The sequence below is a fragment of the Oryzias latipes genome, chromosome 3 (assembly GCF_002234675.1).
Source record: "Oryzias latipes chromosome 3, ASM223467v1".
In the NCBI taxonomy this organism is placed as follows: Eukaryota; Metazoa; Chordata; class Actinopteri; order Beloniformes; family Adrianichthyidae; genus Oryzias; species Oryzias latipes.
This window is the reverse complement of record NC_019861.2, coordinates 33,123,548-33,150,048: the sequence shown is the minus strand read 5'-3', so window position 1 is coordinate 33,150,048 and position 26,501 is coordinate 33,123,548. Positions and strand designations below refer to the sequence as shown.

Genomic DNA, 26,501 nt, shown 5'->3' with positions numbered 1-26,501 from the left:
TCTAAATCAAGAAATTCTCAGAAATGCCATTTTCAGCTTAAATTTCTTTATAAACGTCCTCCATCTATAGGAATTAAAAACAGAAAACGCGATTTTCATTAGCGTGGGTCTTTGACTGTCAAACTTAATCTAACGCTTTAAAAACAACTTCACTTTTTTTCATTAACATGCACATTTTAATTCAATTCACTTTTATTTATATAGCCCCATATCGCAACAATAGTCATCCCAATAGGCTTCAAACCAGTATTTGTGTAATAAACAGGAATCATAAAGAACATAAAGTCATAGAATTAAACAGGAAATGGTTAAACTAAACTAAACACACAACTAAACTGGACTTTAGTGGATTTTAGGCTCCTTATACAACAGGGCAGTTAAAATAATGTCTTAATTATGTTTTTGTTTAAAAAAACAGTTATTATGGGTAACAGATAACAAGCAAAGGAGGAATTATTTTACCAAATGCAAAGTGCAGCCTTGCTGTATCATTATTTTAAAGATCTCATTAGTTTGTCTGCGTTTTTTACACACACACACACACACACACACACACACACACACACACCTCTTCCTCAGCCTCAGCATGACTTTGTGCAGATTGATTTAGCATCTTCCCGCAGAATAAATGGGCGTCCCTGGAACAGATGCAGCATTTGTTTCCAGGCATGGCACTAATGCTGCCATCACGGAGGTGTAAGTTACCTTTTCCAAGGGCACTGCTGCAGCCTCCGACTCCAACGAATGGCTGGGTGGTGGTTTTCCTCTCTGCTCCAGAGCAGCACAGTCTCCGTCTCGCCTGGACAAGGTTAACACAGGAGTGGCTTTCACACAGAAAACCTTCAATGCTGCTTGTGAATACAACGGCCTTATGAGAAACCAGGTCAGAGTTCAAGCAGTCCCAACTTTTGGATTATCTGCTTACTCTAAAAATATGTCTAATACAAAACTACTAAGTCAGGAAGAAAATATACACATTTTTAGTATCCATTATCCTATCATTTTCTTTATTTAGAAATAAAAAATAACTGAACTTCGGTTGATTGGTGGTGTAGTGGTTAGAACTCACCTCACAGCAAGAAGTCCTTGGTTGAAATCCTGGCTTGGGACCTTTCTGTGTGGAGTTTGCATGCATGCGTGGGTCTTCTCCAGGTTCTCCAGCTTGCTACCACAGTCCAAAAATATGCATCAGTTAGTGTCTCCCTTAGGTGTGTGTGTTTTTTTCTCTCTGTGCCTGTGATGGACTGGCAACCTGTCCAGGGTGTGACCTACGTGCACTCAACAGTAACTGGGAAAGGCTCCAGCAACCTCGTGACCCTAGAAGGGATTATGTGGCTTTGGAAAATAGGTGGAGTGTTCTGAATTTCATCTGGATTAAATAGAATCAGATATTTTCATCCGATTCTTGGCTATCGCTTTAGATTCTGGTAACAAAATGAAACCAAAAATCGTGTGCACTTCACTGTCATCTGGATTACCAAAGAATGCAACACAATTTGATTCCAAACTCACACATGAAATGGAGCAATAAATACACATAACCTCATTGATTCTGATTCTACTTCCAATACCATTTCCACTCCAAAGTCCAAAAATACAGTCCATGTTTCTCCACTATATGTTAATGAAAACATTTTTTTCATTATTGGAAATAATTTCAGGCGTCAAGGACTTTTAAGAAAAGAACAAAGAAGCTCTTTGGTGTGTCTGGTTTTTTTTTTGTTGTTGTTTGTTTTTTACATCATGCTGAAAATAACAGAAACAAATTCTACTTTAAAACTCTTTTCAAGATAAGAAAAGACCAAAAGTCCTCTTCCAAATCTTTCCATGTTTATTTCAACCAAAAATGATCACATTGGTGACGCAGGTCCACATCTCTCAAACTCAGTCAATCGATTTAGCCGCTGATGGATGATAGTTGTTGATGCAACATTATATTATATTATATTATATTATATTATATTATATTATATTATATTATATTATATTATATTATATTATATTATAGATAGATAGATAGATAGATAGATAGATAGATAGATAGATAGATAGATAGATAGATAGATAGATAGATAGATAGATAGATAGATAGATAGATAGATAGATAGATAGATAGATAGATAGATAGATAGATAGATAAAGAGAGAGAAAGAGTATTAAAATGTATTATAATGTTAGCTCCTCACAAAAACCAATCTACATCACATTATGACGTAGATAAGTGAGAACCGCCCCTTCCAGGAAGAGTCTGTGCTGCCAGCCCCGCCCCCACGCTAACGCACAAAATGCACGTCCGTCTCTGTAAAAGTTCGGATGGTGTTTGTTTTCGTTACCGAAACGCAGACACGCTGCTGAGGCCGACTCTAGCTAACCACCATTGCCCTTCAAAACCCACTGGTTCACTAGCACGTTTACAGTAAATGCTCAAAATGTTCACTGGTTCAATGTTCAATTTTTAAAGTAGGAGAAAAATCAGACGTGAGAAAGCAGCACACAGCTCATCGTAACTGGAGTGCATTTAAAAAAATGGAGAATCTGAGAATGACGCCTTAAAATAGTGTCTGCAGATCCTCAAAGGAGAAGCGTGAGGCCTTAAGGGGACAGTCTGTGGGTGTCGTACTTTTGCATGTTACTGTATATGGCTGCTGTCAAGTGTCGCTTATCATCTCATGTGTCTTTCTCCTTTATCCAGAACATAAGGAAGCAGGAGTGGACCGCCATCATTCCCAACTCCCAGCTTATCGTCATACCCTTCCCACATGATAATCCTCGCAGGTAAAAACGAAAATGCCATTTCAGTTGAAGAGTTTGTGTTTAATTATCAGGGAAATCCTGTAAAAGCTGCGATTCTGCAGAACATTTGAATTCTCCGGTGATGCCTTTACATGACATTTCTAACAGAGCAGCTTTGCTGCATCTGAATGGAACAAAGCCCCCTCCCCAGCGCTGTCACATATCAACGCGAACGCTCGTGCTATTATGGTGTTATGTACGTGTAGCTGAAGTCCCAGGAGAAGCTCCAGATGGCTGTTCTGCTCACACAAACACATGCAACCCCCCCCCCACTGTTTCTTTATGTGCGCATTTCCAGCACAAACAAACTCCCACAGATACTTTGTGGGCGGTTTACAGTACGCAACAAAAAGGGAGCACACCCCTGAGTTTGGATGAGTGGGACGGGGGACGATTAGCTCTCAAATTCAGAGCAAATGATCCTAAATGTATCAGATGATATCTGCAGAAAACAAGCGATGACCCCTTGGCCTGTATAATTTATCACCCGGCTGTCGGTAATCAGCGGGGATGCGCAGACGAACGGCACAGATGTCTGCTCGCGTTTATGTTCAATTTTGTCCCATTTTTTGTCGTCACATATTAGGAACGGTACGCTCGGTGTAAAGAAAGCCTGACATTTTCCCTGCATAATTTCCTGTTCCTGTGCGGGGAAAAGGTGATTCATTTATGCATGCACAGCCTGAAGTCCTTTCCACACGTTTCAGCTGATGGACCACATCTATAGATGAATTCAGAAGGTTTATATCTTCAGTAGAGTCTGACTTGTTTTTCTCTGACATGTGGACAGGATGCAGACTCTTTCCATCACACAGACTCTGAGTGTCGTTCATCACTGCAGTCTCCAGCTTCACTTTAGGAAGGCATCCGCAGCAGCTGTGATGAGTGGTACCATGACTCACGCAGTACCACCTGAGCGCTGCCGCGTTTCACACTTTTTCACTTTGTCATCACCCGTTTTGTGTCTGTTTCCTGCTCTGTAAATAAGCTCCAGTCAGCTGAACATGTGAAAGATACGGAGAAAAACAAGTGTCCAATACATTTAGATTCATGTTTTTTCTTTCTCAGGCCACAGACCAGTTTAATGTCTGACGATCCTGTCCCAGTCCAGCCTATACGAGGCTGAAGTGAGCGTCTGATTTTGATTTTTGTAGCTTCCAGTTTCCCTTCACTTTTAAGAGCAAAATTTGTCTTCAACGTTTATCTGCAGCTGGTTTAAACTTTATTTCTACACAAGATTTTATGTAGGAACCAATAAAGTGTGATGTAGACGTTCTGTTAAGCCTTTACTGTCAAAGTAGACGCTCAGAAATCAGACGCCAACTTCAGCTTCATCTGAAGGTGCGATGGACAAATAAATGCAAAAAAAAAAAGGAAAAGCTGTTCTTCAACTGGTATTTTCTAAACGTAATCAAAAACCGTTTAAGCAACTTTATTAGCAGCATCCTCATAACATTAGACGGTCGGTTGCTTTATTTTGAAGACTATTCTTCTGTTTCCTCTGTTCTGCCCAAAACAAAACTAAACACAACTGTTTGTTTTTTATTAACTTTGCTAGTTAAATTCAACGGTCGGTGCGGCCGCTTTAAGAAAGTAGCGGATTAATTTTCAACACTGACCGCACGACCTGACGTGCGTCAAGAAGGAGTTGGACGTAGTAGTTTTTCAAAATAAAACTTCCTTACAAAATAAAACGGGGAAAAAATGGTGGTTGTGTTTTTTTGTCTGCGTCCCGAGACAACAGTTGTGGTTGGGGATTACTGTTTCAAAGAAACTTCCCTTTCATTGGTTTGTTATGAACGTGTTGTGGAAATAGTACCGGCTAAATCGTTTGGGTTCCTACAAAATCAACATCATCGTGTTTGATCTCTTTTTCCTCTAGCTGGAGCGCAAAGTTATACCTGACTCCGAGCAACAGCGTTCTTCTGACAGCCATCGCACTGATCGGAGTCTGCGTCTTCATCCTCGTCATCATCGGCGTCCTCCACTGGAAGGAGAAGGTCAGGAACTCACACACAGGGTGCAGTTAACCTCCTTAGCGACGGTTGGATGCCTCACTCTTTGTGTGAGCAGCTTGGTGACGGGCAGCAGCAGATGGGTTTCCCTGTCCCACAGAGGCGCACTTCCACGCTCTTTCTCTTCCTTCATCCATCCGTCCATCTCACCAAACCTGGAAGGATGTTTTTTTCTGTCCTTCCAGCACGCTGGATCAGCTCATTACTGTCTAAATATGCCCTCCGGGGGAAGGAAGCACACTTTCGTTTGTTTTGTGCTTCTCCCAGTCGGGTTGTTTTCATCGGCAAACACAGAAACCTGGAGCGTGGCGTCACCTGCTCAAGGTGACGCCGCGCTCATTCATGAGGAAGAATTCTCTTTTTTAAGTGACAAATGCATCACTTCTCCAGTTAAAAAGAAAGAAATTCCCACAATCCTGCAGACGTTAGGATAAAATTCTGTAACTTCTCCTAGCATCATCTTAACTCCGGAGAACCCACAGGTCAGATTTGGCTTTCCACAAGTTTTAATTTTATAAAACTTTAACTATTAAAATTAATAGTTTTAATAATCTTTGTATTTTTTGTGGCTGCTGTTAATTGCTGCTATGCAAAATGAACAAACAAACAAAAAAATTCAAATTAGCTTTAATATCCCCAAGGTTAAAATATATATTTTTGTGAGAAGTTTCAACATCAATTTAGTTTTTTCTATTTTATTTTCAGAGCACTAAGATCCAAGTTTTTTCTTCTGCAGCCAGATACCAAACATTTTCGCTCCGATGAGCTTACTGAACCTTTATCTGAAATTAAACCACTTAGGGAGGTGTCATCTGCAAACTATAGGACCAATAGACAGGTGTTTGCTTATGCAGCTGTTGGTGTTCAGGAAGAACAACAGAGAAGAAAAGGACAAAGACTTAAGGAGGCGATCCACCCATTGACTATATTTGAGAACTGGACTGAGTGACCCCTCGCTTTCCAAACAGAAAGTACCTTTTTGTCTCAAAAAGCTCAAATGCGATAGACTATAGACTATATATATATATTCTATAGAGAAATAAACAGCTGTTAGTCATTCTATGCATCTTTTAAACATGTTCCTGCTAATCATAATTTTTTTCATGATATTTTTTCTGTAGTGCAAGTTATTCAGGCTATAAACTGACCAATCAGATGCCTCAATAAAAGTAGGTGGTCTCACTTCAAGCTTGCGAAGCTTTTGATTGACAGATTCTCCTGAGCCTGCTTTTAGTGGAAGGGGTGTGGCCTTCTAGCGCGCTCTCTCCAGATTGGTGAGAGTGGTTTCCATACAAATGTAGACTAAGACCAACATGGACCAATCACAGCTTGATGAGGACGCCTGGTTCCAACATGACAACAGACGTATCGTGAAAAAATTGGCTACTGAATTGACTTCATTTGGTTTGAACCTCATTTTCTATATACAGTCCTACAGTGTAAAGGTCCAGAATTAAGATTCATGCTTCTTCAGTCTGACAAACGGCCATTTTCTAATCAACCTGCACAAGAAGCACTAAAAGGTATGCCATCATTCAGGAATTTACTAAAAATCAACATTTAAACGTATTTCTGAGTGAGATTAACATAATTTGAAACCATATCAATTAGGAAAGTTGTTCAGTTTCTGTTTAAGATTATAGGCGATCAATAGGGTCTTCGTGGAGATTCAGTTTAATTAGATGACATTTTGACGTGGGAAGACAGCGAGGTCCACCTGCTTCAGTAAAGCCTGTAGGTAAACACGAATCAATGCTGCGCCGCTGAATTATTATTCGAGCCGCTCGATGGCGTACGCTGGGTGGTTAATTAAAGCAGCAGAGTGTCCCTCCAAATCTAAGGACTTTGATCCATCCATCAATTGTTTTTTATTTTGTTACATTGTTATTTATTTTGAGGATTCTTCTTGTATTTATCTGGGCCTGGATCCTAAAATAGGATGAACTGTTATAATTTATTCAGAAAAAACAAAAGTAGAAACTGAATTTTTTTTACTTGAGTCATAATTTAGACATTTCTATCTGCTCGCAGTGAAAATAGTGGACATTTTAGTAAAAGGTGCACTTGGGTTAAGGGAGGCTACACCAAATGATTAATACTTTACCCAGATTTAGCACCAGTTCATAGCTTACAAATGCTATAATATGAAGCACCTCATTTTTATCATTTCAGAGAACTAGCAAACTAAAATCTCTGGACTTGGGCCCTTCTTGAATTAAACAGGGGCGCTGCCATATTGGATAACCAGTGCTGCCATCTATGGGATGAAGCAAAACCCATGCAAGAGAGGCCCAAGTCCAGGAATTTTGCACTTAATGCATTTTAAATGTCAAACATAATCAATACATTACAACGGACTTGGGACTTTTTTGCACCTAATCAGATAGCTTTTCCCTTGAAGACCATAGAACATATAATATCTCTATTTTGAAAAATTGTGGACTTGGGCCCCTTTTGAACTAACCGATTCAATGATGTACAGTAAACCCTTGTTTTTCGCGGGGGATACGTTCCAAAAAGAACCCATGATAGGCAAAATCCGTGAAGTAGAAACCTTTAATTTTTTTACAATTATTATACAATTAAATACTCTATTAAACATTGAAAAGAGAAAGAACAAACCATTTTACGGGCTTAAGTATTTGTTTCACAAATCAAAGTACTTTAGAAAAAATGTTTTCAACAAATAACTTCTGTACTGTACTGTCAAATAATAATTTTAATCATCAATGTGAACAGAAGGCTTCAAATTGCCGAGATTAGCCCCGCCCACCGCGACCCGAGTAATTGGATTAAACGGGAGAAACTTTAAAATGATTTTGAAAAAAATACAAAGTACAGTCGGACAAATAGTTACTCATGTGTATTTCACTGCTCTTCAGACTGAGCCGCAGCATCCTGACTCTGCTCTGCAGTGTTTTCTTCTTCTGAAGCCCGCGGTGCAGCTGTGTTTGTTCGGGAGAAGAACATAGTGATAGACAGTATTTGTCGCTCTTTTTTCTATGGGTTTTAGAGAAACTCAAAATTGCAAGATGATCTGCACGTACGTGTTGTTAATTTGGCAAGCTGATTTACGTACGTGTACATATTAAACTGCAAAGTTATTGACACACAGGTAGAGAAGCGGAGTGACTTTTTAGCCAATCAGAATGCAGAACACAATGCACGATGCAAATCCGTGAAGTGGCGAAACCGTGAAAAGTACACCGCGTTATAGCGAGGGATCACTGTATTACATTTTATGACAAATTGTGACACGTTTTACCAAAAATAAAAATAAAAACTCATCTTTGTGTTTACCAGACAACTAAGTAAGTACAATAAACAATATTGGTAAAGTAGGTTTGTCTGTGGAGCCTCCCTTCTGAGGTTTACTTCGGACAAACAGTTTGGACCCCCACCCATAATCTTGCTGCAGACACACCTCCACAGGTGAGTATAAAGAGGCTGAACTGAACTGAGGCAGACATCAAGTTTTGAGGAGTCAGTTCTCAACCCTCCACATCCAAAATGAATCTGGCTCCCTCCACCTGCCTGCTTTTACTGCTCCTGCTCGGCATCGCTCAGGCGCTGCCCATCCAAAATGAAGAAGGCCATGAAGAAGGTGATGAAGATGATTTTGTAGACATCACTACCAGGATCCTCACCAGCAACAATAACACTGACCAGCTCTTGCTAGAAGGAGACCTGGTGGCTCCTACAAACAGGAATGCCATGAAATGCTGGAGCAGCAGCTGTTTCTGGAAGAAAGCCTCCAACGGTTTAGTGGTAATTCCTTACGTCATTAGCTCTGAGTACTCTGGAGGAGAAGTGGCCACCATCGAAGGCGCCATGAGGGCTTTTAACGGCAAAACATGCATCCGCTTTGTCCGACGCACCAACGAGTACGACTTCATTAGCGTTGTGAGCAAAACTGGATGCTACTCTGAGCTGGGCAGGAAGGGAGGACTACAGGAGCTGTCTATCAACAGGGGAGGATGCATGTACAGCGGCATCATCCAACACGAGCTCAACCACGCTCTGGGCTTCCAGCATGAACAGACCAGGAGTGACCGAGACAGCTACGTCCGGATCAACTGGGAGAACATCATCCCAGCGAGTGCCTACAATTTTAACAAGCAGGATACCAACAACCTGAACACCCCCTATGACTACTCCTCCATCATGCACTATGGAAAAGATGCCTTCTCCATTGCCTATGGGCGAGATTCCATCACCCCCATCCCCAATCCCAATGTCCCCATCGGCCAGAGGAATGGCATGTCCCGCTGGGACATCACCAGAATCAACGTCCTTTACAACTGCCGTTAAATATTTTCATGTCTGATCTATAATCTCTGAATTATTAGAAATAAAGTAGATACAAAGCAACTGTTGTTGTCTAACTGCTTTTCTCTTTTGGGTTCATGAAAGAAAGCGTCCCAGTGCTGTGGTGGTGAGCACTTTGGCCTCACATATATATATATATATATATATATATGTTTGGTATCTGGCTGCATATAATATCTTCATTAGAAATGAATTAGAAAAGCAGCTCCATGTGCCTGAGCTGCAAATGCAGGAGCAGAATCCCACGTTTTCAAGTCTTTCTTTGGGCACTTTTCACACTCTCAGGCATTTTTGGTGACTGAAAATGTTCCCTTTGGCCGTGAACAGACTCCCCGCTGAGGCCATTCTGTTGAAAAACATGACGGACAGTGGCTGGGAGCTCAAATGTGAAGCTCTCACAGGCACCAAACCCAGGATTTACCAAAGATGACATCCACATTAACCGTCCGGTTCAGTCGGTCGCCGCGCTTTGAGGTTTAACTCTCATTTTGGTCGCATCAGAACCGAGAGGGGTTTACAAGTTTTTCCAGACAGGTTCAAAAGCATTTTCTCCAAATTCTCTCATTTTTATGATATTTTCATGTGTTATTACCTTTGACAGTTTCACACCCGCCTCCACAGGTTGTCTTTAACTAAGCGTCTAACTGAAGGTGCTTTCACACTGCACTGTTTGGTCCAGAGCACTTTTTTTAGTGATTTGGCAGGTGTAAACGATCACAAGTGAACTCTGGTGCGGTTCACTGCAGAGCGAATGTCTATCCAGCAAACCAAAGAACAGAATTAAATCAAAGGAAGTGACAAACAAAAAATTGCTGAAAACACAAATTCAAAGGAGAACAAATCAAGAAATATCCTTTTTTTTAACATTCCTGCAGGCAAAACTAATGGAATGACAAAGTGAAGCTGCTTATCCACGTGTGATGAAGCTCGTCTCCAGCATGTCTCTAAATGTCAAACCATCAGGAATGTTAGCATTCAGCTAAACATCCAGGTTTCTTCCAGAGGGAAAGACGAGCCGTTTGCACTCTGACCTGAACAGGACGATGAGGGAGGCGTCAGCTTCCTGCTTCCAAGTCAGGCTTCTCCATATTTGATCTAAATACACTAAAAAATCAACACCAAGTCTGAAATATATGCAAAAAAAGCTTTCGTTCAAGTAAATTTGTGTTCATTTGTTAATAAATAAGACTAACAAAAAAGAATCTTTAATTGAAGTTTTGTGTTAAAGCATTCTGATTTAATATTAAGGGTTTTTGAACTAAATTACATTGTTTATACATAGTTTTTGATAAAGAGGTAATTAAATTATTAACTATTATTTAAGACATTTTCGAAACTTTATTGGAAGAAAGATTTGGCGTCACTTTCAGCTTCTCTGTCGCTGTGCAGACGACAAAGAAACCACATTTTAACATCCTTGACAATAAAAACCCTAAAATAAAGCTGGATTTTATTAGGGCCCGAGCACGGAGTGCAAGGACCCTATTGTAATTCGAATGTTTATTATTATTATTATTATTATTATTATTATTCTACCGGAAGAGTCGCCTTTTTGAGGCCTTTAACATACCCCAAAACTCACCAAATTTGGCACACACATCAGGAGTCGCGAAAAATTTCGTATTTTATAGGAGATTGGCATGGGCGCAGAAAAACGGCTTGATAGCGCCACCTACAGTGACTTTTGTCCCGACGCCCCGCATACGCTTTAACGTACAAGCTTGATTTTTACAGGGCATGTTCTTCAGATGGAGACCTACAAAAAAGTCTGAAAGGACCCACCTGTCACTCGCACAGGAAGTCTGATATATTGAGGTCAATATGTCATTTTTGCTTCATTTTGGACATTTGCAGGCCTCACTCTAGAGCGAACTCCTCCTAGAGATTTGTGAATAATGACTCCAAACTTTGGTTTTGTAAACTAAACACATGTCCGATGTTAAATTGCGAAGCTTTTACGTTTTTACGGTTGTTTGTGACCGTGGCGGCGCGTCGAAAATGGAGGTCATTTTGAAAACACGCCATGAAAAGAAAAATGGCCATTACTCAGCCATGCAAAATCCAATATTATCCAAAGTTGATATGCATGATTGTAGTCTGACTTTGAACACATCTGCAGTGGAAGAATCTGGAATAGGTATAGCGCCACCTGCTGGTAAAAGGAAATGACATGTTTTACTTGGAGCATCACTGCTCCAAGTAGGATGAGCCGACACACCTCAAAATGATGTCCACCTGTTGAAAAGCCATTGATGTTTACTCTGATAAAAAGCCATAACTTTCAATGCGGGGGTGTGGTCGTGACAGAGCGGCGAAGTTGGGCGTCTCGCCATGCACACAAAAGTTGCTCTCACGTGCACATTCCTTGTCCAATCTCACTGAAATTCAATAGAGGTGATGAGGCTTCCATTCTGAACCAATGGATATGACAATCTTGGACGACCTCCATAGCGCCACCTAGATATTGACAAATACATTTTATGTCACATTCTGACCTATCTTTTCTCTGTGCTTTGTCCGACATTCATAAAATTACAACAGGAGATACTCATAAGGGTCTTCTCTCATCGTCTAAAGTTTCATGGGTGTACACCTGACGGTGCCTGCGCAAGCCACCACCAAACAGGAAGTGGTTGATTGCGTTGCAGTCAGATAATTAAAAATTCATAAAAAATCAGCCGTTTGTATCACGAGGCTGAGATTTCAGAATGAGAGGCGTCTTACATATCTCCAACTTAGATACACAGCACTTGCATGGGTGAACAAAAAACGGCTCAATAGCGCCACCTACCATGTTTGTTTTTGAGAGCCCCGCCATGTTCTTTAACATACAAGCTTGATATTTACAGGACATGTTCATCAGATGGAAACCTACAAAAAAGTCTCTTGGGACCAAGCTGTCAGTCGCACAGGAAGTCTGCTATATTGATGTCAATATGTCATTTTTGCTCTATTTTGGTCCTTTGCAGGCCTCGTTCTAGAACGAACTCCTCCTAGAGATTTTTGAACAATGACTCCAAACTTTGGTTTTGTAAACTAAACACATGTCCGATCTTAAATTGCGAAGCTTTTAAGTTTTTACGGTTGTTTGTGACCGTGGCGGCGCGTCAAAATTTGAGGTCGTTTCGAAATCACGCCATGAAAAGAAAAATGGCCATTACTCAGCCATAAATAATCTAATCTGATCCAAATTTGTTGTGCATGATTGTAGTCTGACTTTGAACACATCTGCAGTGGAAAAATCCGAAACAGGTGTAGCGCCACCTGTTGGCAACAGGAAATGACATGTTTTACTTGGAGCATCACTGCTCCAAGTAGGATGAGCAAACACACCTCAAAATGACGTCCACCTGTTGAAAAACCATTGAAGTTTACTCTGATGAAAAACAAATCTTTCAACGCGGGGGTGTGGTCGTGACAGAGCGGCGAAGTTGGGTATCTCGCCATGCACAAATGTTGCTCTCACGTTCACATTCCTTGTCTGATCTCACTGAAATTAAATAGATTTGATGAAACTTCAATTCTGAACCCATGGATATGACAATTTTGGACGAGCTATATATGTTCATAAATGATCATGAAGCATGATCATATAATCAAGCTTCATAGGAAATCAGCCGTTTGTCTCAGGAAGCTGAGATTTCAGAATTAGATGCGTCTTACAAAGCTCCACGTTTGAAAAGCAGCACTATACGTACGAGAAACATTTAACCACCTTAATCACCCTATTGTGCTGAAAGCAAATTTTTGGACATTTTGACTCAAGCAAATATTTTTATCATAACATCTGTTTAGTTTATCATCACCAAAATAAAAAAATATGTACATTTATAAAATGAACTGGTCAACTCTAGGATTTTATTTATTCAATCTTACATCCTCAAGCTTTTCATCAGTCTCCCCTGCTGCAGGAGTGGAGTTAGCCCCCCCCCCCCCCCCCCCCCCCCCCCCGGCTGTGTGCTCACATGTAAATTAGCCACGAGTGGCAGACAGAAAGTAGAACAGTTAGAAAGCCTAGTTCAACACTAAAATACAGCAATTTCCTTTGTTTTGTTTGTCTTTTATACATCCTTAGCACTAATCATTGCTTTTTTATTCATCCAAAATACAATTAACTTTATATTTTATCTTTTTTTTTTTTTTACAAACAAAATATATGAATGTGCTCCAAAACAAAACCCAGTCTCAGTACACTCCTACAGATGTAACATCAGACAGTAAATGTCTCTTTTATGCTTTTTTAATCAATGCTGCAACTTCTTTTCATTTCCTTTCAATACATCCAAAGAAATTAAACTACAACGACAACAAACACAACATATAGCAAATGTCTCTAAGAAGATTGTGTATATACATTATGTACCACCTTTAAACACCAAATAAATAACAAATCTTTCTAATACAATCACAAAAAATGGAACACAAAATGTAAAACCCAAATTAGAAATTGCAATTTTAAAAAGATACATTTTTCAGCAGCTTTTCAAAATCAATCACATATTTTACTCTTCTGTGGATGAAACAAAGAAGTCCAGAGCAATGTAGCCACTTCTCCAAAGTCTCTGTCACCTTCAGTTTTACACAAAGTCTGTGAAAATCCACCATACATTGGTCACATGTATTCAGAGACCTGCTAAAAGTCCACAATTGTAAAAGCTCTTATATAGACAACTGTTTGTTTGCTTGGAGCTCTAAATATAAAAAAATGCTTTTCTATCACCTAGACACAGATGGAGAACCATATCAACTGGATTAGTAACAGGGAAACATGTTTAGGTTTAAACTTACATCAATAGACAACATGAAGCTGTTCATCACATTTTTGACCTAAACATGTAAACACATCCTTGGCTCTGCGGTTAGGAAATGGTACTTGGGAATCTCTTCATACCAGGAGCCAGCCTGAACATTGGAACATCACCACAGTGCCCATCCAGACTGGGACAGCAACGGGGTCCACTTCAGAGCCGTGAGCTGCTGTGTTTAACTCCAGCTGTCCCAGCAAGGGAGACAACTGCAGCAACATCCACTGACCAAGCTGGCAAGCCCTGGCAGAAAAGATCCCCACAAGAAAAACACTGGCTCAGGCAGGCTGGTCAATAAAAAAATATAGTTTTACCAATGTCTTGCAGCTCGCAGATCAAGTGGTTTAGTTTTCCAGTAATGTCAGTCAAGAATACAAGTTCAGATTCACCATATTCAGCAGATATCTCCACCAATAGCACCTTAAAAATCCTGTTCTGTTTTGCTTTGCAGCTGAGGTTTTTTATGATTTTCACAATAGGAGTCATTATATGTCCAGAGCCAATCACTTCTGCTCATAAGGCCTACTGGTGAAAGAAGCAGCAGTAATGCAGACATTTTGGAAAGTCTTGGTCAGCTTTACAGTGAGTGATGAAACCTGTTTGTCGGTCAATCATAGCAGGAGCCCCGTCTGCAGGTATGGCTACCAGCTTTTCTAATGGTACCTTTTTCTGCACAAAAACTCCTTCACCGTGTTATACATTTCAACTCCTCTTGTAGTTGTCTGTTAGGGCAGATGTGTCAGGAATTCTTCTCTTGTGGAAACCAAAAGCTATGCTGTACTGTTGCCGTCCACAGACTCATCACACTGGACGTTAAACCACCTGCACTTTTCAAGATCCCGGTCCAGCTAATTGGCCAAGTTATCAGACATAGCTGACACTCATCTAGACATTGTAGTGAAAATTGAATGAGTTCTATTGTTCTCATCCTTAGGGACAGTGATAGCAATTATCATCATTGCTTGTTTCTTAATCTGATAAAAACCTTCTTCTACTTGATGAGAAAATGAGGAGGTCTAAACGAGGCTTAGATTTAAGAATTTTTTTCATGCTATATGCAAAAGTCTTTGTCCTTTAAGGCAACAGATTATAGTCCCGCCCCCCCCCCCCCCCCCCCCCCCACAGGCTGCTGTCATATTAACATTAGCTTGGAGCTCCAGAATGGACAAGAAAAAACGACGAGAATGGCTCGAGCAGGGCGTTGCTCACGGGGCGGTCGCTCGTGCCAGGCGGTGGCACGTGCTCGGGCCCGCTAAATGCTACTTGTAGCTTTAATTGAATAATGTTATTCTTTTAGATGCATGATGCACTACCATCTAAATATTATAAAAAATATGAAAACCCAAGTTTTGTCACAAAGCTATCGAGGTGTTGAATCTTTTTGCTCTGTTACAGAGGAAACAATATTTATTTATACATAAATATACTTACAAATCACGCTTTTCTGTCACTGAAGTTTCAGTAAAAACCATTTTAAAAATAAAACGTTAAATGTTCAAAATCACCTGGAACAGTTCTCAATTTTATCTCCAGCGGTTTAGAAGTGAGAACTGGGAGAATACTTTGCTAAAGACCTTATTAAACTGTCAGAAGTCAAAAATAAATGTATACATTCGGAATTTGACGCTCCTGAGGGGTTTGAGCGACAGTTACTCGACACAAAGGCCTGGAGGGTTTTTGCCCAGATGTTAGAGTTTGTGCGACATTTCTGCAACAGCAGTTCTGTGAATTTCTTCCTGTTTTATTGTACTGTCGTCTTTTACCTGTTTGATGGCGTGACGGCGTCTTAAATTCACGACTGGTCGTGTCTCTCCTCCCCAGAAAGCGGATGACCGGGAGAAGAGGCAGGAGGCCCACCGCTTCCATTTTGACGCCATGTGAAGGAGGTCGTCTCCGTCCCCCCCTGCTCCACCTGCCACCCATCCAGCCGCCCGTCACGCGCCTCCACAGACTCATCTCAAGGGCCAAAACAGGATTACTCCAAAACCTTTCTTTCTTTTTATTTTTATTCCAGTCCGATGTGAAATCTTTTATCTTCCCTTTGATTTATTCATTCCATTGTTAGAAGTACAGAAGCTGCAACAAACCCTCCAGGAGATCCCTCCCCAGATTAAATAGAAGAATCTTTTCTTCCTAACGACACAGACCTGTTAACACGTCACTGGAAACCCCTCTGCTGTGAGTCTGTATGCAAAGCTTGAATCCGCTCATTTCCCTGAGTCAAACTAAACTGATCAGAATCATCCTGGACGAGCGGAGAAAAAAATGTCTAAACCGTTTTCTGGCGGTGCGGTGAGCAGAAATGATGCGCAGGTCGGCTCATCGTTTCCTCACTTGATTGCTCCAGGTTCTGCATTCAACACGGAAGTCTGTTTGTCCTGCTGAAAGACTCCCTTCACTCCAGCTGCACGTTTCACCTCTTCTGTCTTTTAAATGAGATTCTGTGGGTTTATTTTACGCAGATGAGCTGTTTGCACTTTTTAACTAAATGGAAAACTGTGGGAGTCTGTAATTTATGTCTTTTGTTGCCTGCAAATGAACGTGTTTACGAGCTGAAGTTGATAATAAAGGTTCTCCAGCTGAAGCTGCTTCTTCCTGCTTTCTTCTCAAACAAACTGATCCATATGAAGTTTTTCCCATCGCTGTGTTCTGCATTTATTCCATTTTGTTTCTAATTGTTTGGACTTCAAAAGGAAACCATAGAAATAGACATATCTTGTGCTGGAGCCACCATCGTCTTCAAAATGGAAGCAGCAGTTTGGGTTAAATAGCCGTTAATTTCCCCAAAGGACCCCTGGGGGCCTCTTTGAGTGTCCCTGTGGGCCCGGCACCCCACTGCAAGAACCAGCCTGCTAAATAATGCATGGAGAGAGTAAACCTTCCCCGCGCCATAATGAGAGGAGGACTGAAGCTGTGGCGGAGGCAGAGCGCGCGGGAGGAGCTGCGTGAAGTACCGGAAACGGGGAAAAATACTTTTAAAAAATAAATGCAGGGTTGTTTTTGTTCTTTTATAAGTGAGCAGGTGTTTTTTTTAATGTATTTATCTTTTTAAATAATCCAATAATGGCAGGATCTCTGATCTGATTTTCATGTGCACAACAATGTTTTTGAAACATTTTCGCCTTTATAGATTTTTAGCAAAAGCTTTTAGAGTAAATAAATGACTGTTCTTTTATTATTTCTGCAGGCATTTACTAATTAATTTTGAAAAACTTAACCGGAAAAAGCTCTCATCTTCCGCCTGCCTCGCTGGCGTTGGGGACAGTCCACTGTTTGATGTGAGCAGCAGCAGAGGTTTGAGCGCGCCTCCTCCAGGAGCGGCTCTCACTTCATGCGGACGGCGCGCGCACACTGTTCCCGCTCCCGCTGCTGCTCCTGGACATCCCGCCCGCCTCTCCAGACGCGCCAGTCCATCCCTTTCGTGTCGGTCGGAGCGTGCTCCGGCTTTCTCGGTGAAGATGCCCGGCTGAGAGGCGCGCAACAGCGTCCAACCGCAGCGGCACCGCCGCCTGACAGCGGAGCTTGTTGCTGGCGGATCCCAGGAGCGCAGTTCCGCGTAATGGATTTACAGATGTCTGCAGAAAGTTGGATTTTGTGAGGAGCTTCGTGGAAACCCCAGAGAATGGACAGAATACGCGTGAATTTTTAGAAAAGGCGCTTTGGAATCACACCAAGAGAGGAGATGCTCAGAGGTGGGTTGAATCAGCAGCTGGAGGTTGAGCGCGGCGCGTCATGGGCACCTCATCCTGATAAATACCTTTACTGTTACGCATCATTTTGGGGGGATTTCCAAACAATCCTAAAATAATTCACATTATTGATTTAATTTACACAGAACAAGGTGCTTAGATCTTTTATTTCAACAAAACTAACATCTGCTGGCTTCATTGTCCTCATCGACATCCGGGCTCGTGCTTCAGCTGCCTGTGGATCCATCAAACCACACCAACCAACAGCCACTGAATGCATGGTTGGAATTTAAACCAATTAAAGAGTTTAGCTTGTCTGGCATTCCGGTGCCGAACCGTTTCATCGGATCAGACCGCGTCTAGAGGCGTTCCAGCCCGGAGCGCGAAGCGGACCGCGATCCGCGCAGGCTGCAAAGGTCAAACGGGCTTCCGTTTGCTCGGGAGCTCCGCGGGAAGCGCCAGCGCCGATCCTGTGCAGCTCAGTCTGAGGAGCCGCTGCGCAAAAGGCGCAGCTGCGGGCGCGTTTCTATGCGCTCCTGGTGGACACTACCTGTGGTCAGGTGTGTTGCACGCGCCACTGAGTTGCTGCATCGCGGCATCTCCACCTGAGGCGCGCACCGTGATTTTAAGCGAGTACATGGGTTCTTCCTGATGGTTGAACCCCAGCTCTGCAGACGTTTGATGGTTTCACGAAACCCAGCTGATGCAGGAGCCAAACTTGGTTTCACGGGGTGATGGGGCAGATTTCTGCTGGCAGATAAGCTGGTGCTGTTCTCAGAGAGGTCATGCAGACTGGACAAGAGGCGGGCTCAGTCTGACTGCAGGGCAGAGAGCATCAGGTCTGGATGAGCCTGACCGGGCTGAGCTCCTCTCCTGTGCGCAGAAGCTGCAGTGGGTGGATCTCTGAGGAACAGTCATGCTTGGTGAATCCAGACTAGTGCTGAGGCTGCAGCTGGTTGGCTGAAGGATCTGGCTGCACGGATCCATGGAGCAAACCTGTTGTGCGTCAGGAGTCCGCCATGCTGAAGCCTCTCACTGTTTGCTGAGGGTAAAACTGCTCCTCTGACATAAAACACCTACTTTGGTTTGTTGTTTTTGGAGCCTGCAGCAGCCTTTCATTCTGCTCTAACTTATTTCGCAAAGCAAAGTGAGAAGTGATGGAAAACTGAAGTGACATGACCTAGAATAGCAGGACTGAACCTGCGGTAATTTCCCCTGATGTTCTTTAAACAAAACTTTAAAATAAAAAAACATCTCAGCTCTCACTGCTGAAAAAAAATCTGCACACAGACGAGCTGATTCTTCATTAGATAACCTGCTTATTTCTTTTTCTCGCACAAACTGTTTGCATTCACCTCCCACGGCTTCCAGAGTGCTCTGGCATTGATAAAACTGCATCTTTATGTATAAATGGTCAAGACTGTTATAAGAAATCTCCCAAAACAGGCAATATTTAACCACATTTGTGGTTTTCAGCCCCTTGGATGAAGATTTTGTTAAAGGAATACCTAAGAACCACATTTTATTCTTCTATGATGCATGCATTGCTTTAGGCTGCTGCTTAAAACGATCGATTCTGTCATTTCGTGTGAGTTAAAGCCGTAATGGGAGCTCTGTGCAGCACCTCGAGTTTGGGTGGTCTGTGTTCATAATGAGTTGGTGCTTCCACCTCCGACACATCTTTGCAAGATAATGGAGATAGAGTTAATGAGGATGCTGCAGCCTGGGGGGGGGGGGGGGGGGGGGGGGTGTTAACGTGCACACTCATTGGTGTAGCAGTATTTATCTTCAAGCATGCGTTTTCATGAGAAACGCTGTTTTTTTTTTTTTGTGTTCTGGTTAGCGTTGCACATGGCCTCTTTAACCCCAATCACTTGCAGTTTAATTGGGTTTATTTGCTCCTTGGGAGGGCGAGGATCTCCCAGTTCCCCCCTTTTTTGTGTTGTAAATCGGAAATTAGTTTACACAACTTTGCAGCAATCGTTTGTGCTTGTGAGCAGAGTTGCAGTTTTGCAGAGGATCAGTCATATAAAGTGGCAACTATTTGTCACATTAATCAAGCTGAGGAGTCAAATGCTGGCAGTGATGCAGAGAGGGAGATCTAAATGATCCAAAAATGTCAGGAAGAAAGCAAAATGTCAGCCAATTCTTCAGGTAAATCAACTCTGCCAACGTAGTGTACGTCCATGGATTCCTGAAGACAGCCCCTCCCTGCTGCCCCATCATCTCAGCACTCCTTCTCTAAATGCACCGGTTCACTCACAGGGAAACTCTATTGATCCAGACTTTACTTGCTATTCATCAAAGCACGGTGGGATCGATGCACGAACTCATCCCGAGCTGTTAAATGATTTCATTCTGCTGCTGATGATCACATAGATATGAATGCATGATTGTGTCAGCTGAGACTAATGTGCGATGTCTCCGTCTGGCAGCGTGGATCCTCTTCTTTCTCGTGGAAGAGGCCTTCGCTCTGGCGCAGAGGACTAAAGGTGAGCTTCTCTGTCGACCCTTTTTCTTGCTCTTCTTTTTCTGAAAAAGTTGCCTTCCCATCATCCACCTCATCGATCCGCGACCCTTTTCTCTCTCTGCTCCCTGTAGAATCTCAGAGCAATCATGGCGCCCAGACCCAAAACCAGAACGACTGTGGGACTTGGGTGCGCAACATCAACGGCGGCGTGTTCATGTCGCCCAACTACCCCAACACCTACCCCCCCAACAAGGAGTGCATTTACATCCTGGAAGGTAAAAGCGTCCTCCTCCGCTCAGCCGCAGAGGTCAGAGTCTCTGCCCCCCTCCGGCCTTCACTCAGACTGACATTGTTTTTATATAACCTCGCCGCAGTCGGGTTTTCGGCGCCGTGGCTGCCGGCCAATCAGCTTGACATTTTCAGAATGAGCCATCCCGAGTTTCTTTTATTGCACACATATTTCCTCCTTGAGGATGATGAAGAGCGACTCTGTGCGGGCATCCCAGGACTGCCCCCGCCTCCTCCAGATATCCTGCAGGCGGGGTGGCCTGATGCTCAGCTTTTGAGCGTTAAGCAGACTGAGCTCCCAAAGCTCACCTGTGAGGTGTGGCCCCCCCTGAAAGCATCGTTAGCATCTCTGACAGATGAGATCTGCCTCATGTTTTGCCTGAACCGGCAGCTTTTGTTTTTGTTTTTTTTATCATGAAAAGAACAGCAGTGGAGTTTCTGCTGGCATGTTCACACACAGCTAAAGGGCTCCTCCTGTGGACAGATGGAGCTACTGCACCACGCATGGAGCTGTCTTTTTTTTCTTCTTCTTCTTTTTCTTTTCTTCCGTCCCTCTGTCTGTTCCCTGATTGTCACCGAGTGCATCAGTAACTGATTATGAGCTGGGTTCCCTTTTGCGTCACGCGGCGTCCCGTCTGTCTGTGTCGCTCACACACACCTAACAGGAAGTGCAGACAAACAAGCTGCTTGTTGAAGCACAAACACAAAGATGTCAGCTCCTTGGGTGCTGCTGCATGAACGGCCTTTGACCTCCGAGCTTCTGCTCTTCTGTTTTTTGTTATTTTGTACCTCTGCATCAGTGTGATTCATCCATGCATCAGCTGCCCCCCCCCCCCCCTTTCTGGCTATGCCCCCCCCCCCACACACACACACAGACATCAGACATTATGAAAAGCTGCAGAGATGATCTGCAGATCACACCGTGTTTGTGTGAGCACATACACTATAGTGGTGACTAGTCTGAACACACATATCAAAGAAGCAGTTTACTTCTTGAAGGGGTTTAAACTCCATTATGGGTTAGACGTTCCAGCACAGGGTCAGAGTCTGCAGCCTTCAGCGCTGAAAGACCCAAACCCAGCGAGAGCCCCCCTTTACTGTCAAGAAAAATAGATATTTGTCTTATTTTGTCTCATTTATTTGTGGCCATAAATGATTTTTTTTAATAAGATGTAGCTTTAACAATGATTGAATTACACCAGTGTGATATCACTAGTATATAACGTTTACAGCTGCACATACAAGGTCCTTTCAAAGTAAAATGTGTCAAATAAGCTGCTGCTGCTGCAGGTTTGCATTTAAGCGTCAAGAACTTTGTCTGAACTGACAGAAAATAAGAAAATGAGGTTAAACTTGTTCTAATAATAAACCAGCCTGATAATAAATCAAACCTTTTATCATCTATTTTATTCGTTATCTGACATGTTTGCCTTTTAGAGGAGTGGTAAAGCTCTTGATTTAGTGTTAAAGTCAGCCGTTATAAAAAATATTTGGATGTTTTTTAATAATATAAGATCTCCCCAGTTTAAAGATCTAAAAATAAATGACAAAACTTAACTAACAAATAAATTATTTATTCAAGTATTTTGTGCTTTTCTTCAAAGCTTCTTAAGTGAAAGGACAAAGTGGCTCCAGAGCCTCAGGTTGCAGACCTCTGTCTTTGTTTTTTCAGCAAAGTTTGATTCATTTTCAAAAACAAATGATTTTTTTTTGTTCTCCTATTAGAACAAACTAACTACACACAGTGTGTCATTTGTTTTATTGGAAAGCGACAGTTAAAAGAAACAATTTTCATCTGTTCATAAAATATTACTGTGAACAAAACATTTTCTTTCTTACATTCTAAGATTATTCATTTTTTAGGTTTATGTGGTGCTGCAGAATCTGCAAGACACATTTAAATAGATGTCTTTTCACAAATAAAATACATGTAAAATTGTGATTTCAGATATTTATTTTACTTAATTAACCAGCAGAAATTTACGGTGGCCCAGAATGGTCACAACACAACACATTAACTTTATACACAACACACTAACTTTACACACAACACATTAACTTTACACACAACACACTAACTTTACACACAACACACTAACTTTACACACAACACACTAACTTTACACACAACACATATTTTTCTTTTTTGTTTATTCGTGGAAATAAAAAAACATTGAAATGGAAATAAAGTTGATTTGAAATGAGCAGCTGCTCAGTGAATTCTAATTTCTGTAGGTGTAGAAAAAGTAGGAGAATAGTTAATTTCTACGGTGGCCCAAAATATTCAGAATCTGATGGCACAGAAAAACTTCCATAGCCCAGAAGGGTCACAACACAACACATTAACTTTACACACAGCACATTAACTTAACACACAACATATTAACTCACAACACAACACAATAACTCACAACACAACACATTAACTCACAACACAACACAATAACTCACAACACAACACATTAACTCACAACACAACACATTAACTCATGGCCCAGAAGGGTCACAACACAACACATTAACTTACCTCACAACACATTAACTCACAACGGAAGTAAAGCAGCAATTGAAGTGCTTTTATTCTGAAATTTCTACTGGGCTGAGCAGCTAACTACCTAACAGAAAGTAATGTCACAGTGAGCTGTGGAGGGAGCTGCACGCGCGCTCCTCTCCTCTCCTTTTTTCCGCTCTGTCCTTTCACACAGTCACGTGCAGTCCCCAACACACACGCACACACAGGACGGAGCGGAAAAAAGGAGAGGAGAGGAGCACGCGTGCAGCGACAGAGGGGGGTGTCAGAGCGGAGGGAGGAGTGTGCGTTCATATTGTGTGTGTTTAGAGGAAGGAGAAACGTAGTAAAGACAAAGTTTCTGGCAACACTGCTGCTAGCTTCTGGGCCATGAGTTAATGTGTTGTGTTGTGAGTTATTGTGTTGTGAGTTAATGTGTTGTGTTGTGAGTTATTGTGTTGTGTTGTGAGTTAATGTGTTGTGTTGTGAGTTAATGTGTTGTGTTGTGAGCTATTGTGTTGTGTTGTGAGTTAATGTGTTGTGTGTTAAGTTAATGTGTTGTGTGTTAAGTTAATGTGTTGTGTGTAAAGTTAATGTGTTGTGTGTAAAGTTAGTGTGTTGTGTGTAAAGTTAGTGTGTTGTGTATAAAGTTAATGTGTTGTGTGTAAAGTTAATGTGTTGTGTGTAAAGTTAATGTGTTGTGTGTAAAGTTAGTGTGTTGTGTATAAAGTTAATGTGTTGTGTTGTGACCCTTCTGGGCCACCGTAGAAATTAACTATTCTCCTACTTTTTCTACACCTACAGAAATTAGAATTCACTGAGCAGCTGCTCATTTCAAATCAACTTTATTTCCATTTCAATGTTTTTTTATTTCCACGAATAAACAAAAAAGAAAAATATATTCAAAATATATTCATTTATATATATATATATATATATATATATATATATATATATAGCAAAAAAATTGTAAGGTATTTTAATCATATTGATATATATAAATTCCTGCAGTAAATAATATAAGTAGATCATTATAGATCAGAAGAAATGTCAACAAACACGTAACAATAAGACATTTACTTTGGTTTTCTCCAAATACATTACGTTTTTTGCACTACTAAGCTAAAACCATATTTTATTTACAGCAGAGGATAGACTTAAAGCGTTTTCCTGCAGCTTCCTACTTTTATGGGGGCTGTTATGTGGCTGACTTAAGATCAAAAATGTTCTTTTTCCAGTGTTTGGATTTTTATTCTTTGATTTAAGAGGTTTTTTTGGCAAAAAAAAAAATCTTTTATAGTTAAACCAAATTTGATTTTTTATGATCAGAAATCACATTGTTGAGCAGAAATCCTCTTCATTCATCCACACTTTTTCCATCTCTTAAGACCGTCAAGAGATAACACAGAGCGACCAATTCTATGATGAATAAAATTCCTCCTACAAGTGTGACAGACAAAATGCAAAGTCTGATGATCCTCAGAAAGCTTTGTAAAGCTTTCTGTAAAGCTGGAGCTGTGGAAAAAAAAGGTTTATTTCTGCTTTTTACTCTTATGTCAGATTATTCCAACACTTGGGTGTAATTTCAAAAGTTTAAACCTTATTTAAGCATCTGGATGAAGTGTGGTCACATCTGTCAAGAATTGTGGTGTGTAAGGAAACCAATACACAGAAGCACCTTACAAAAAAAGGGGCAAAATTCACAAACTAAAACTTGAAATCTGTGCGACAAAAGTGTCATATTGTCACATGAAACTGAATCAAAACAACAGAAGAAAAACTAAAACATTCTAAAAACTAAAAACATTTAGTCAGGATGTCACTGCAAAGCGATCAGTGTGTTTACAAAACCCCACAGAGATGAAACTTATAAAAACATGTGCGGAGAAAATACAGAATAATTCAACGAACAATTCAACAAACCAATGCAAAGTGTGTTGCAAAAAAAGGTGGAAACTCTGCATTTTAACTGTAATTTTTAACATTAAACTTGTGGTTAAAACTAAACATATTTGACAACTTTATTACTATTTTATAAATAAAAAACCTACAACAAGGACTTCACTTACTGAAAATAGATCCGGTCGTATTGTTTTCTTAAAAAAAAGGAAATAAATCATGCGAGTTGTGATCAAAACAAATGGGTTTACAGTGTTTTTTCAGACATTTTTGTGGCTGTTTGCAGTGATCATTATCTGGTTGTTTCTCTTGTGTTTCATAGTAACCATTTTGATTCTTTTTATTAAAAAGTTCTTTTGTGTCTGAGTGAAAAACACAAAGGAAATGAATCCAGATCATTGTCTCCTTTCATGGATTTTCCTGCTTCTCTTGTGTTGCCAAAGCTCTCCCTCGACAGAGGATCCAGCTTTCCTTTGATAAGAATTACTACATCGAGCCGTCCTTCGAGTGCCGCTTTGATCACATCGAAGTCCGCGATGGCCCGTTTGGCTTCTCGCCGCTCATCGACCGCTTCTGCGGGGGCAAGAACCCGGGTCTGGTCACGTCCACGGGCCGGTTCATGTGGATCAAGTTCACCAGCGACGAGGAGCTGGAAGGCCTCGGCTTCCGCGTCACGTACACCTTCATCGCAGGTGAGGAGCGCATCCTTTGCTCCAGATTCTAGTCAATCTGAACCCAGCGTGCCTCAAAACCTGCATCAGATCAGGAGGTTCCCGCTGTGACCATGATTTGTGTCCTCCATCCTTGCAGACCCTGACTTCCACCTGCATGTGGGCGGACTGCTGAATCCCATCCCAGGTGAGCTCCTCAGCATTCCTCCCGTTCATGTTGAAGAGCTCCTTTGAGCTCGTCTGAGGCCGTGACGTGAATGCAGAGCCTGCAAACGCACCCCGACAAGCACGTAATCGTGTATGGAGTCAAAGGTTGTACATATGCTCGTGTGCACAAATTTAAGCTCACGGCAGAACACACACTCCTCTTTTATCTTTCCCTTCCCGCCTTTGTTCCTCCGTCTTCCTGCTGTCCTTTGTCCTAATCCGCCACGCTCGCTTCAATTGAACCTTAAATCCTTTTTGCTCCCTAATAAAACCCCGTCCTTTTGTCTGTCATGCTCTTCTTTTCTCTGTAACTGTTATCGTCCATGCCTTCACCTTGCTTTTATCTTCTTTCTCTACTTTCCTCCAGCTTCTCCATGTGACCTCCTGTCCGTTCCTTCATATTTTTTTTTTTTTGTGCACATTTTTCTCTCTGCAGACTGTCAGTTTGAAGTTGGTGGATGGGATGGGATTATCCGCTCCAGTCAGGTGGAAGAGGAGGAGCGGGTGAAGCCCGGCGATGCTCTGGACTGTATCTGGACCATCAGAGCCCCCCCTCAGTCCAAGGTCAGTAGCAAGGGCTGTATTAGTCAGACCCCAGTGATGATGGCAGACACTGCTTCTGTGCTGCTTCGTGACTCCCCCCTCTCCCCGTTTGCAAGCTCCCTTTCAAACATCTTCAGTTTTTCAATGTTGTTCAGAAAAGAACAGAAAATGTTCCATCATTCTATGCCTCCTGCAGGACTGAAGAAACTGCCTCCTCACATGCAGCTACAGGAAGTCGGACGCTATTGGGATAAAAACTGTTACTGATTTTTCTGCCAAGAAG

The 26,501-nt window shown here is 41.7% G+C and overlaps 3 protein-coding genes across 3 annotated transcripts in view; all 3 read left to right on the top strand.

The window, feature by feature from the left end:
- itfg1 (integrin alpha FG-GAP repeat containing 1) overlaps positions 1-16,526 on the top strand; it is a 159,016-nt gene extending 142,490 nt beyond the window's left edge. Inside the window, exons 16-18 of the mRNA XM_023953696.1 lie at positions 2,693-2,775; positions 4,676-4,793; positions 15,764-16,526. Coding sequence (XP_023809464.1) covers positions 2,693-2,775; positions 4,676-4,793; positions 15,764-15,823 — 261 coding nt within the window. The 3' untranslated portion in view covers positions 15,824-16,526. The remainder of the gene's footprint in view (positions 1-2,692; positions 2,776-4,675; positions 4,794-15,763) is intronic.
- LOC105358676 (high choriolytic enzyme 1-like) lies at positions 7,866-9,179 on the top strand. The gene has a single exon (XM_011494334.3). The coding sequence runs from the start codon at positions 8,319-8,321 to the stop codon at positions 9,117-9,119; it is 801 nt and encodes a 266-aa protein (XP_011492636.2). The 5' UTR covers positions 7,866-8,318; the 3' UTR covers positions 9,120-9,179.
- Positions 16,527-16,854: 328 nt separating the features above from the next.
- neto2 (neuropilin and tolloid like 2) overlaps positions 16,855-26,501 on the top strand; it is a 29,375-nt gene continuing 19,728 nt past the window's right edge. The window contains exons 1-6 of the mRNA XM_004067530.4: positions 16,855-17,634; positions 20,067-20,123; positions 20,233-20,376; positions 25,241-25,489; positions 25,608-25,655; positions 26,112-26,239. Of these exons, the coding sequence (XP_004067578.2) occupies positions 17,625-17,634; positions 20,067-20,123; positions 20,233-20,376; positions 25,241-25,489; positions 25,608-25,655; positions 26,112-26,239 (636 nt within the window). The 5' untranslated portion in view covers positions 16,855-17,624. The remainder of the gene's footprint in view (positions 17,635-20,066; positions 20,124-20,232; positions 20,377-25,240; positions 25,490-25,607; positions 25,656-26,111; positions 26,240-26,501) is intronic.

Coding starts and splice junctions, on each gene's coding strand:
- LOC105358676 (XM_011494334.3), top strand. CDS start 8,319: ATGAATCTGGCTCCCTCCACCTGCCTGCTTTTACTGCTCCTGCTCGGC.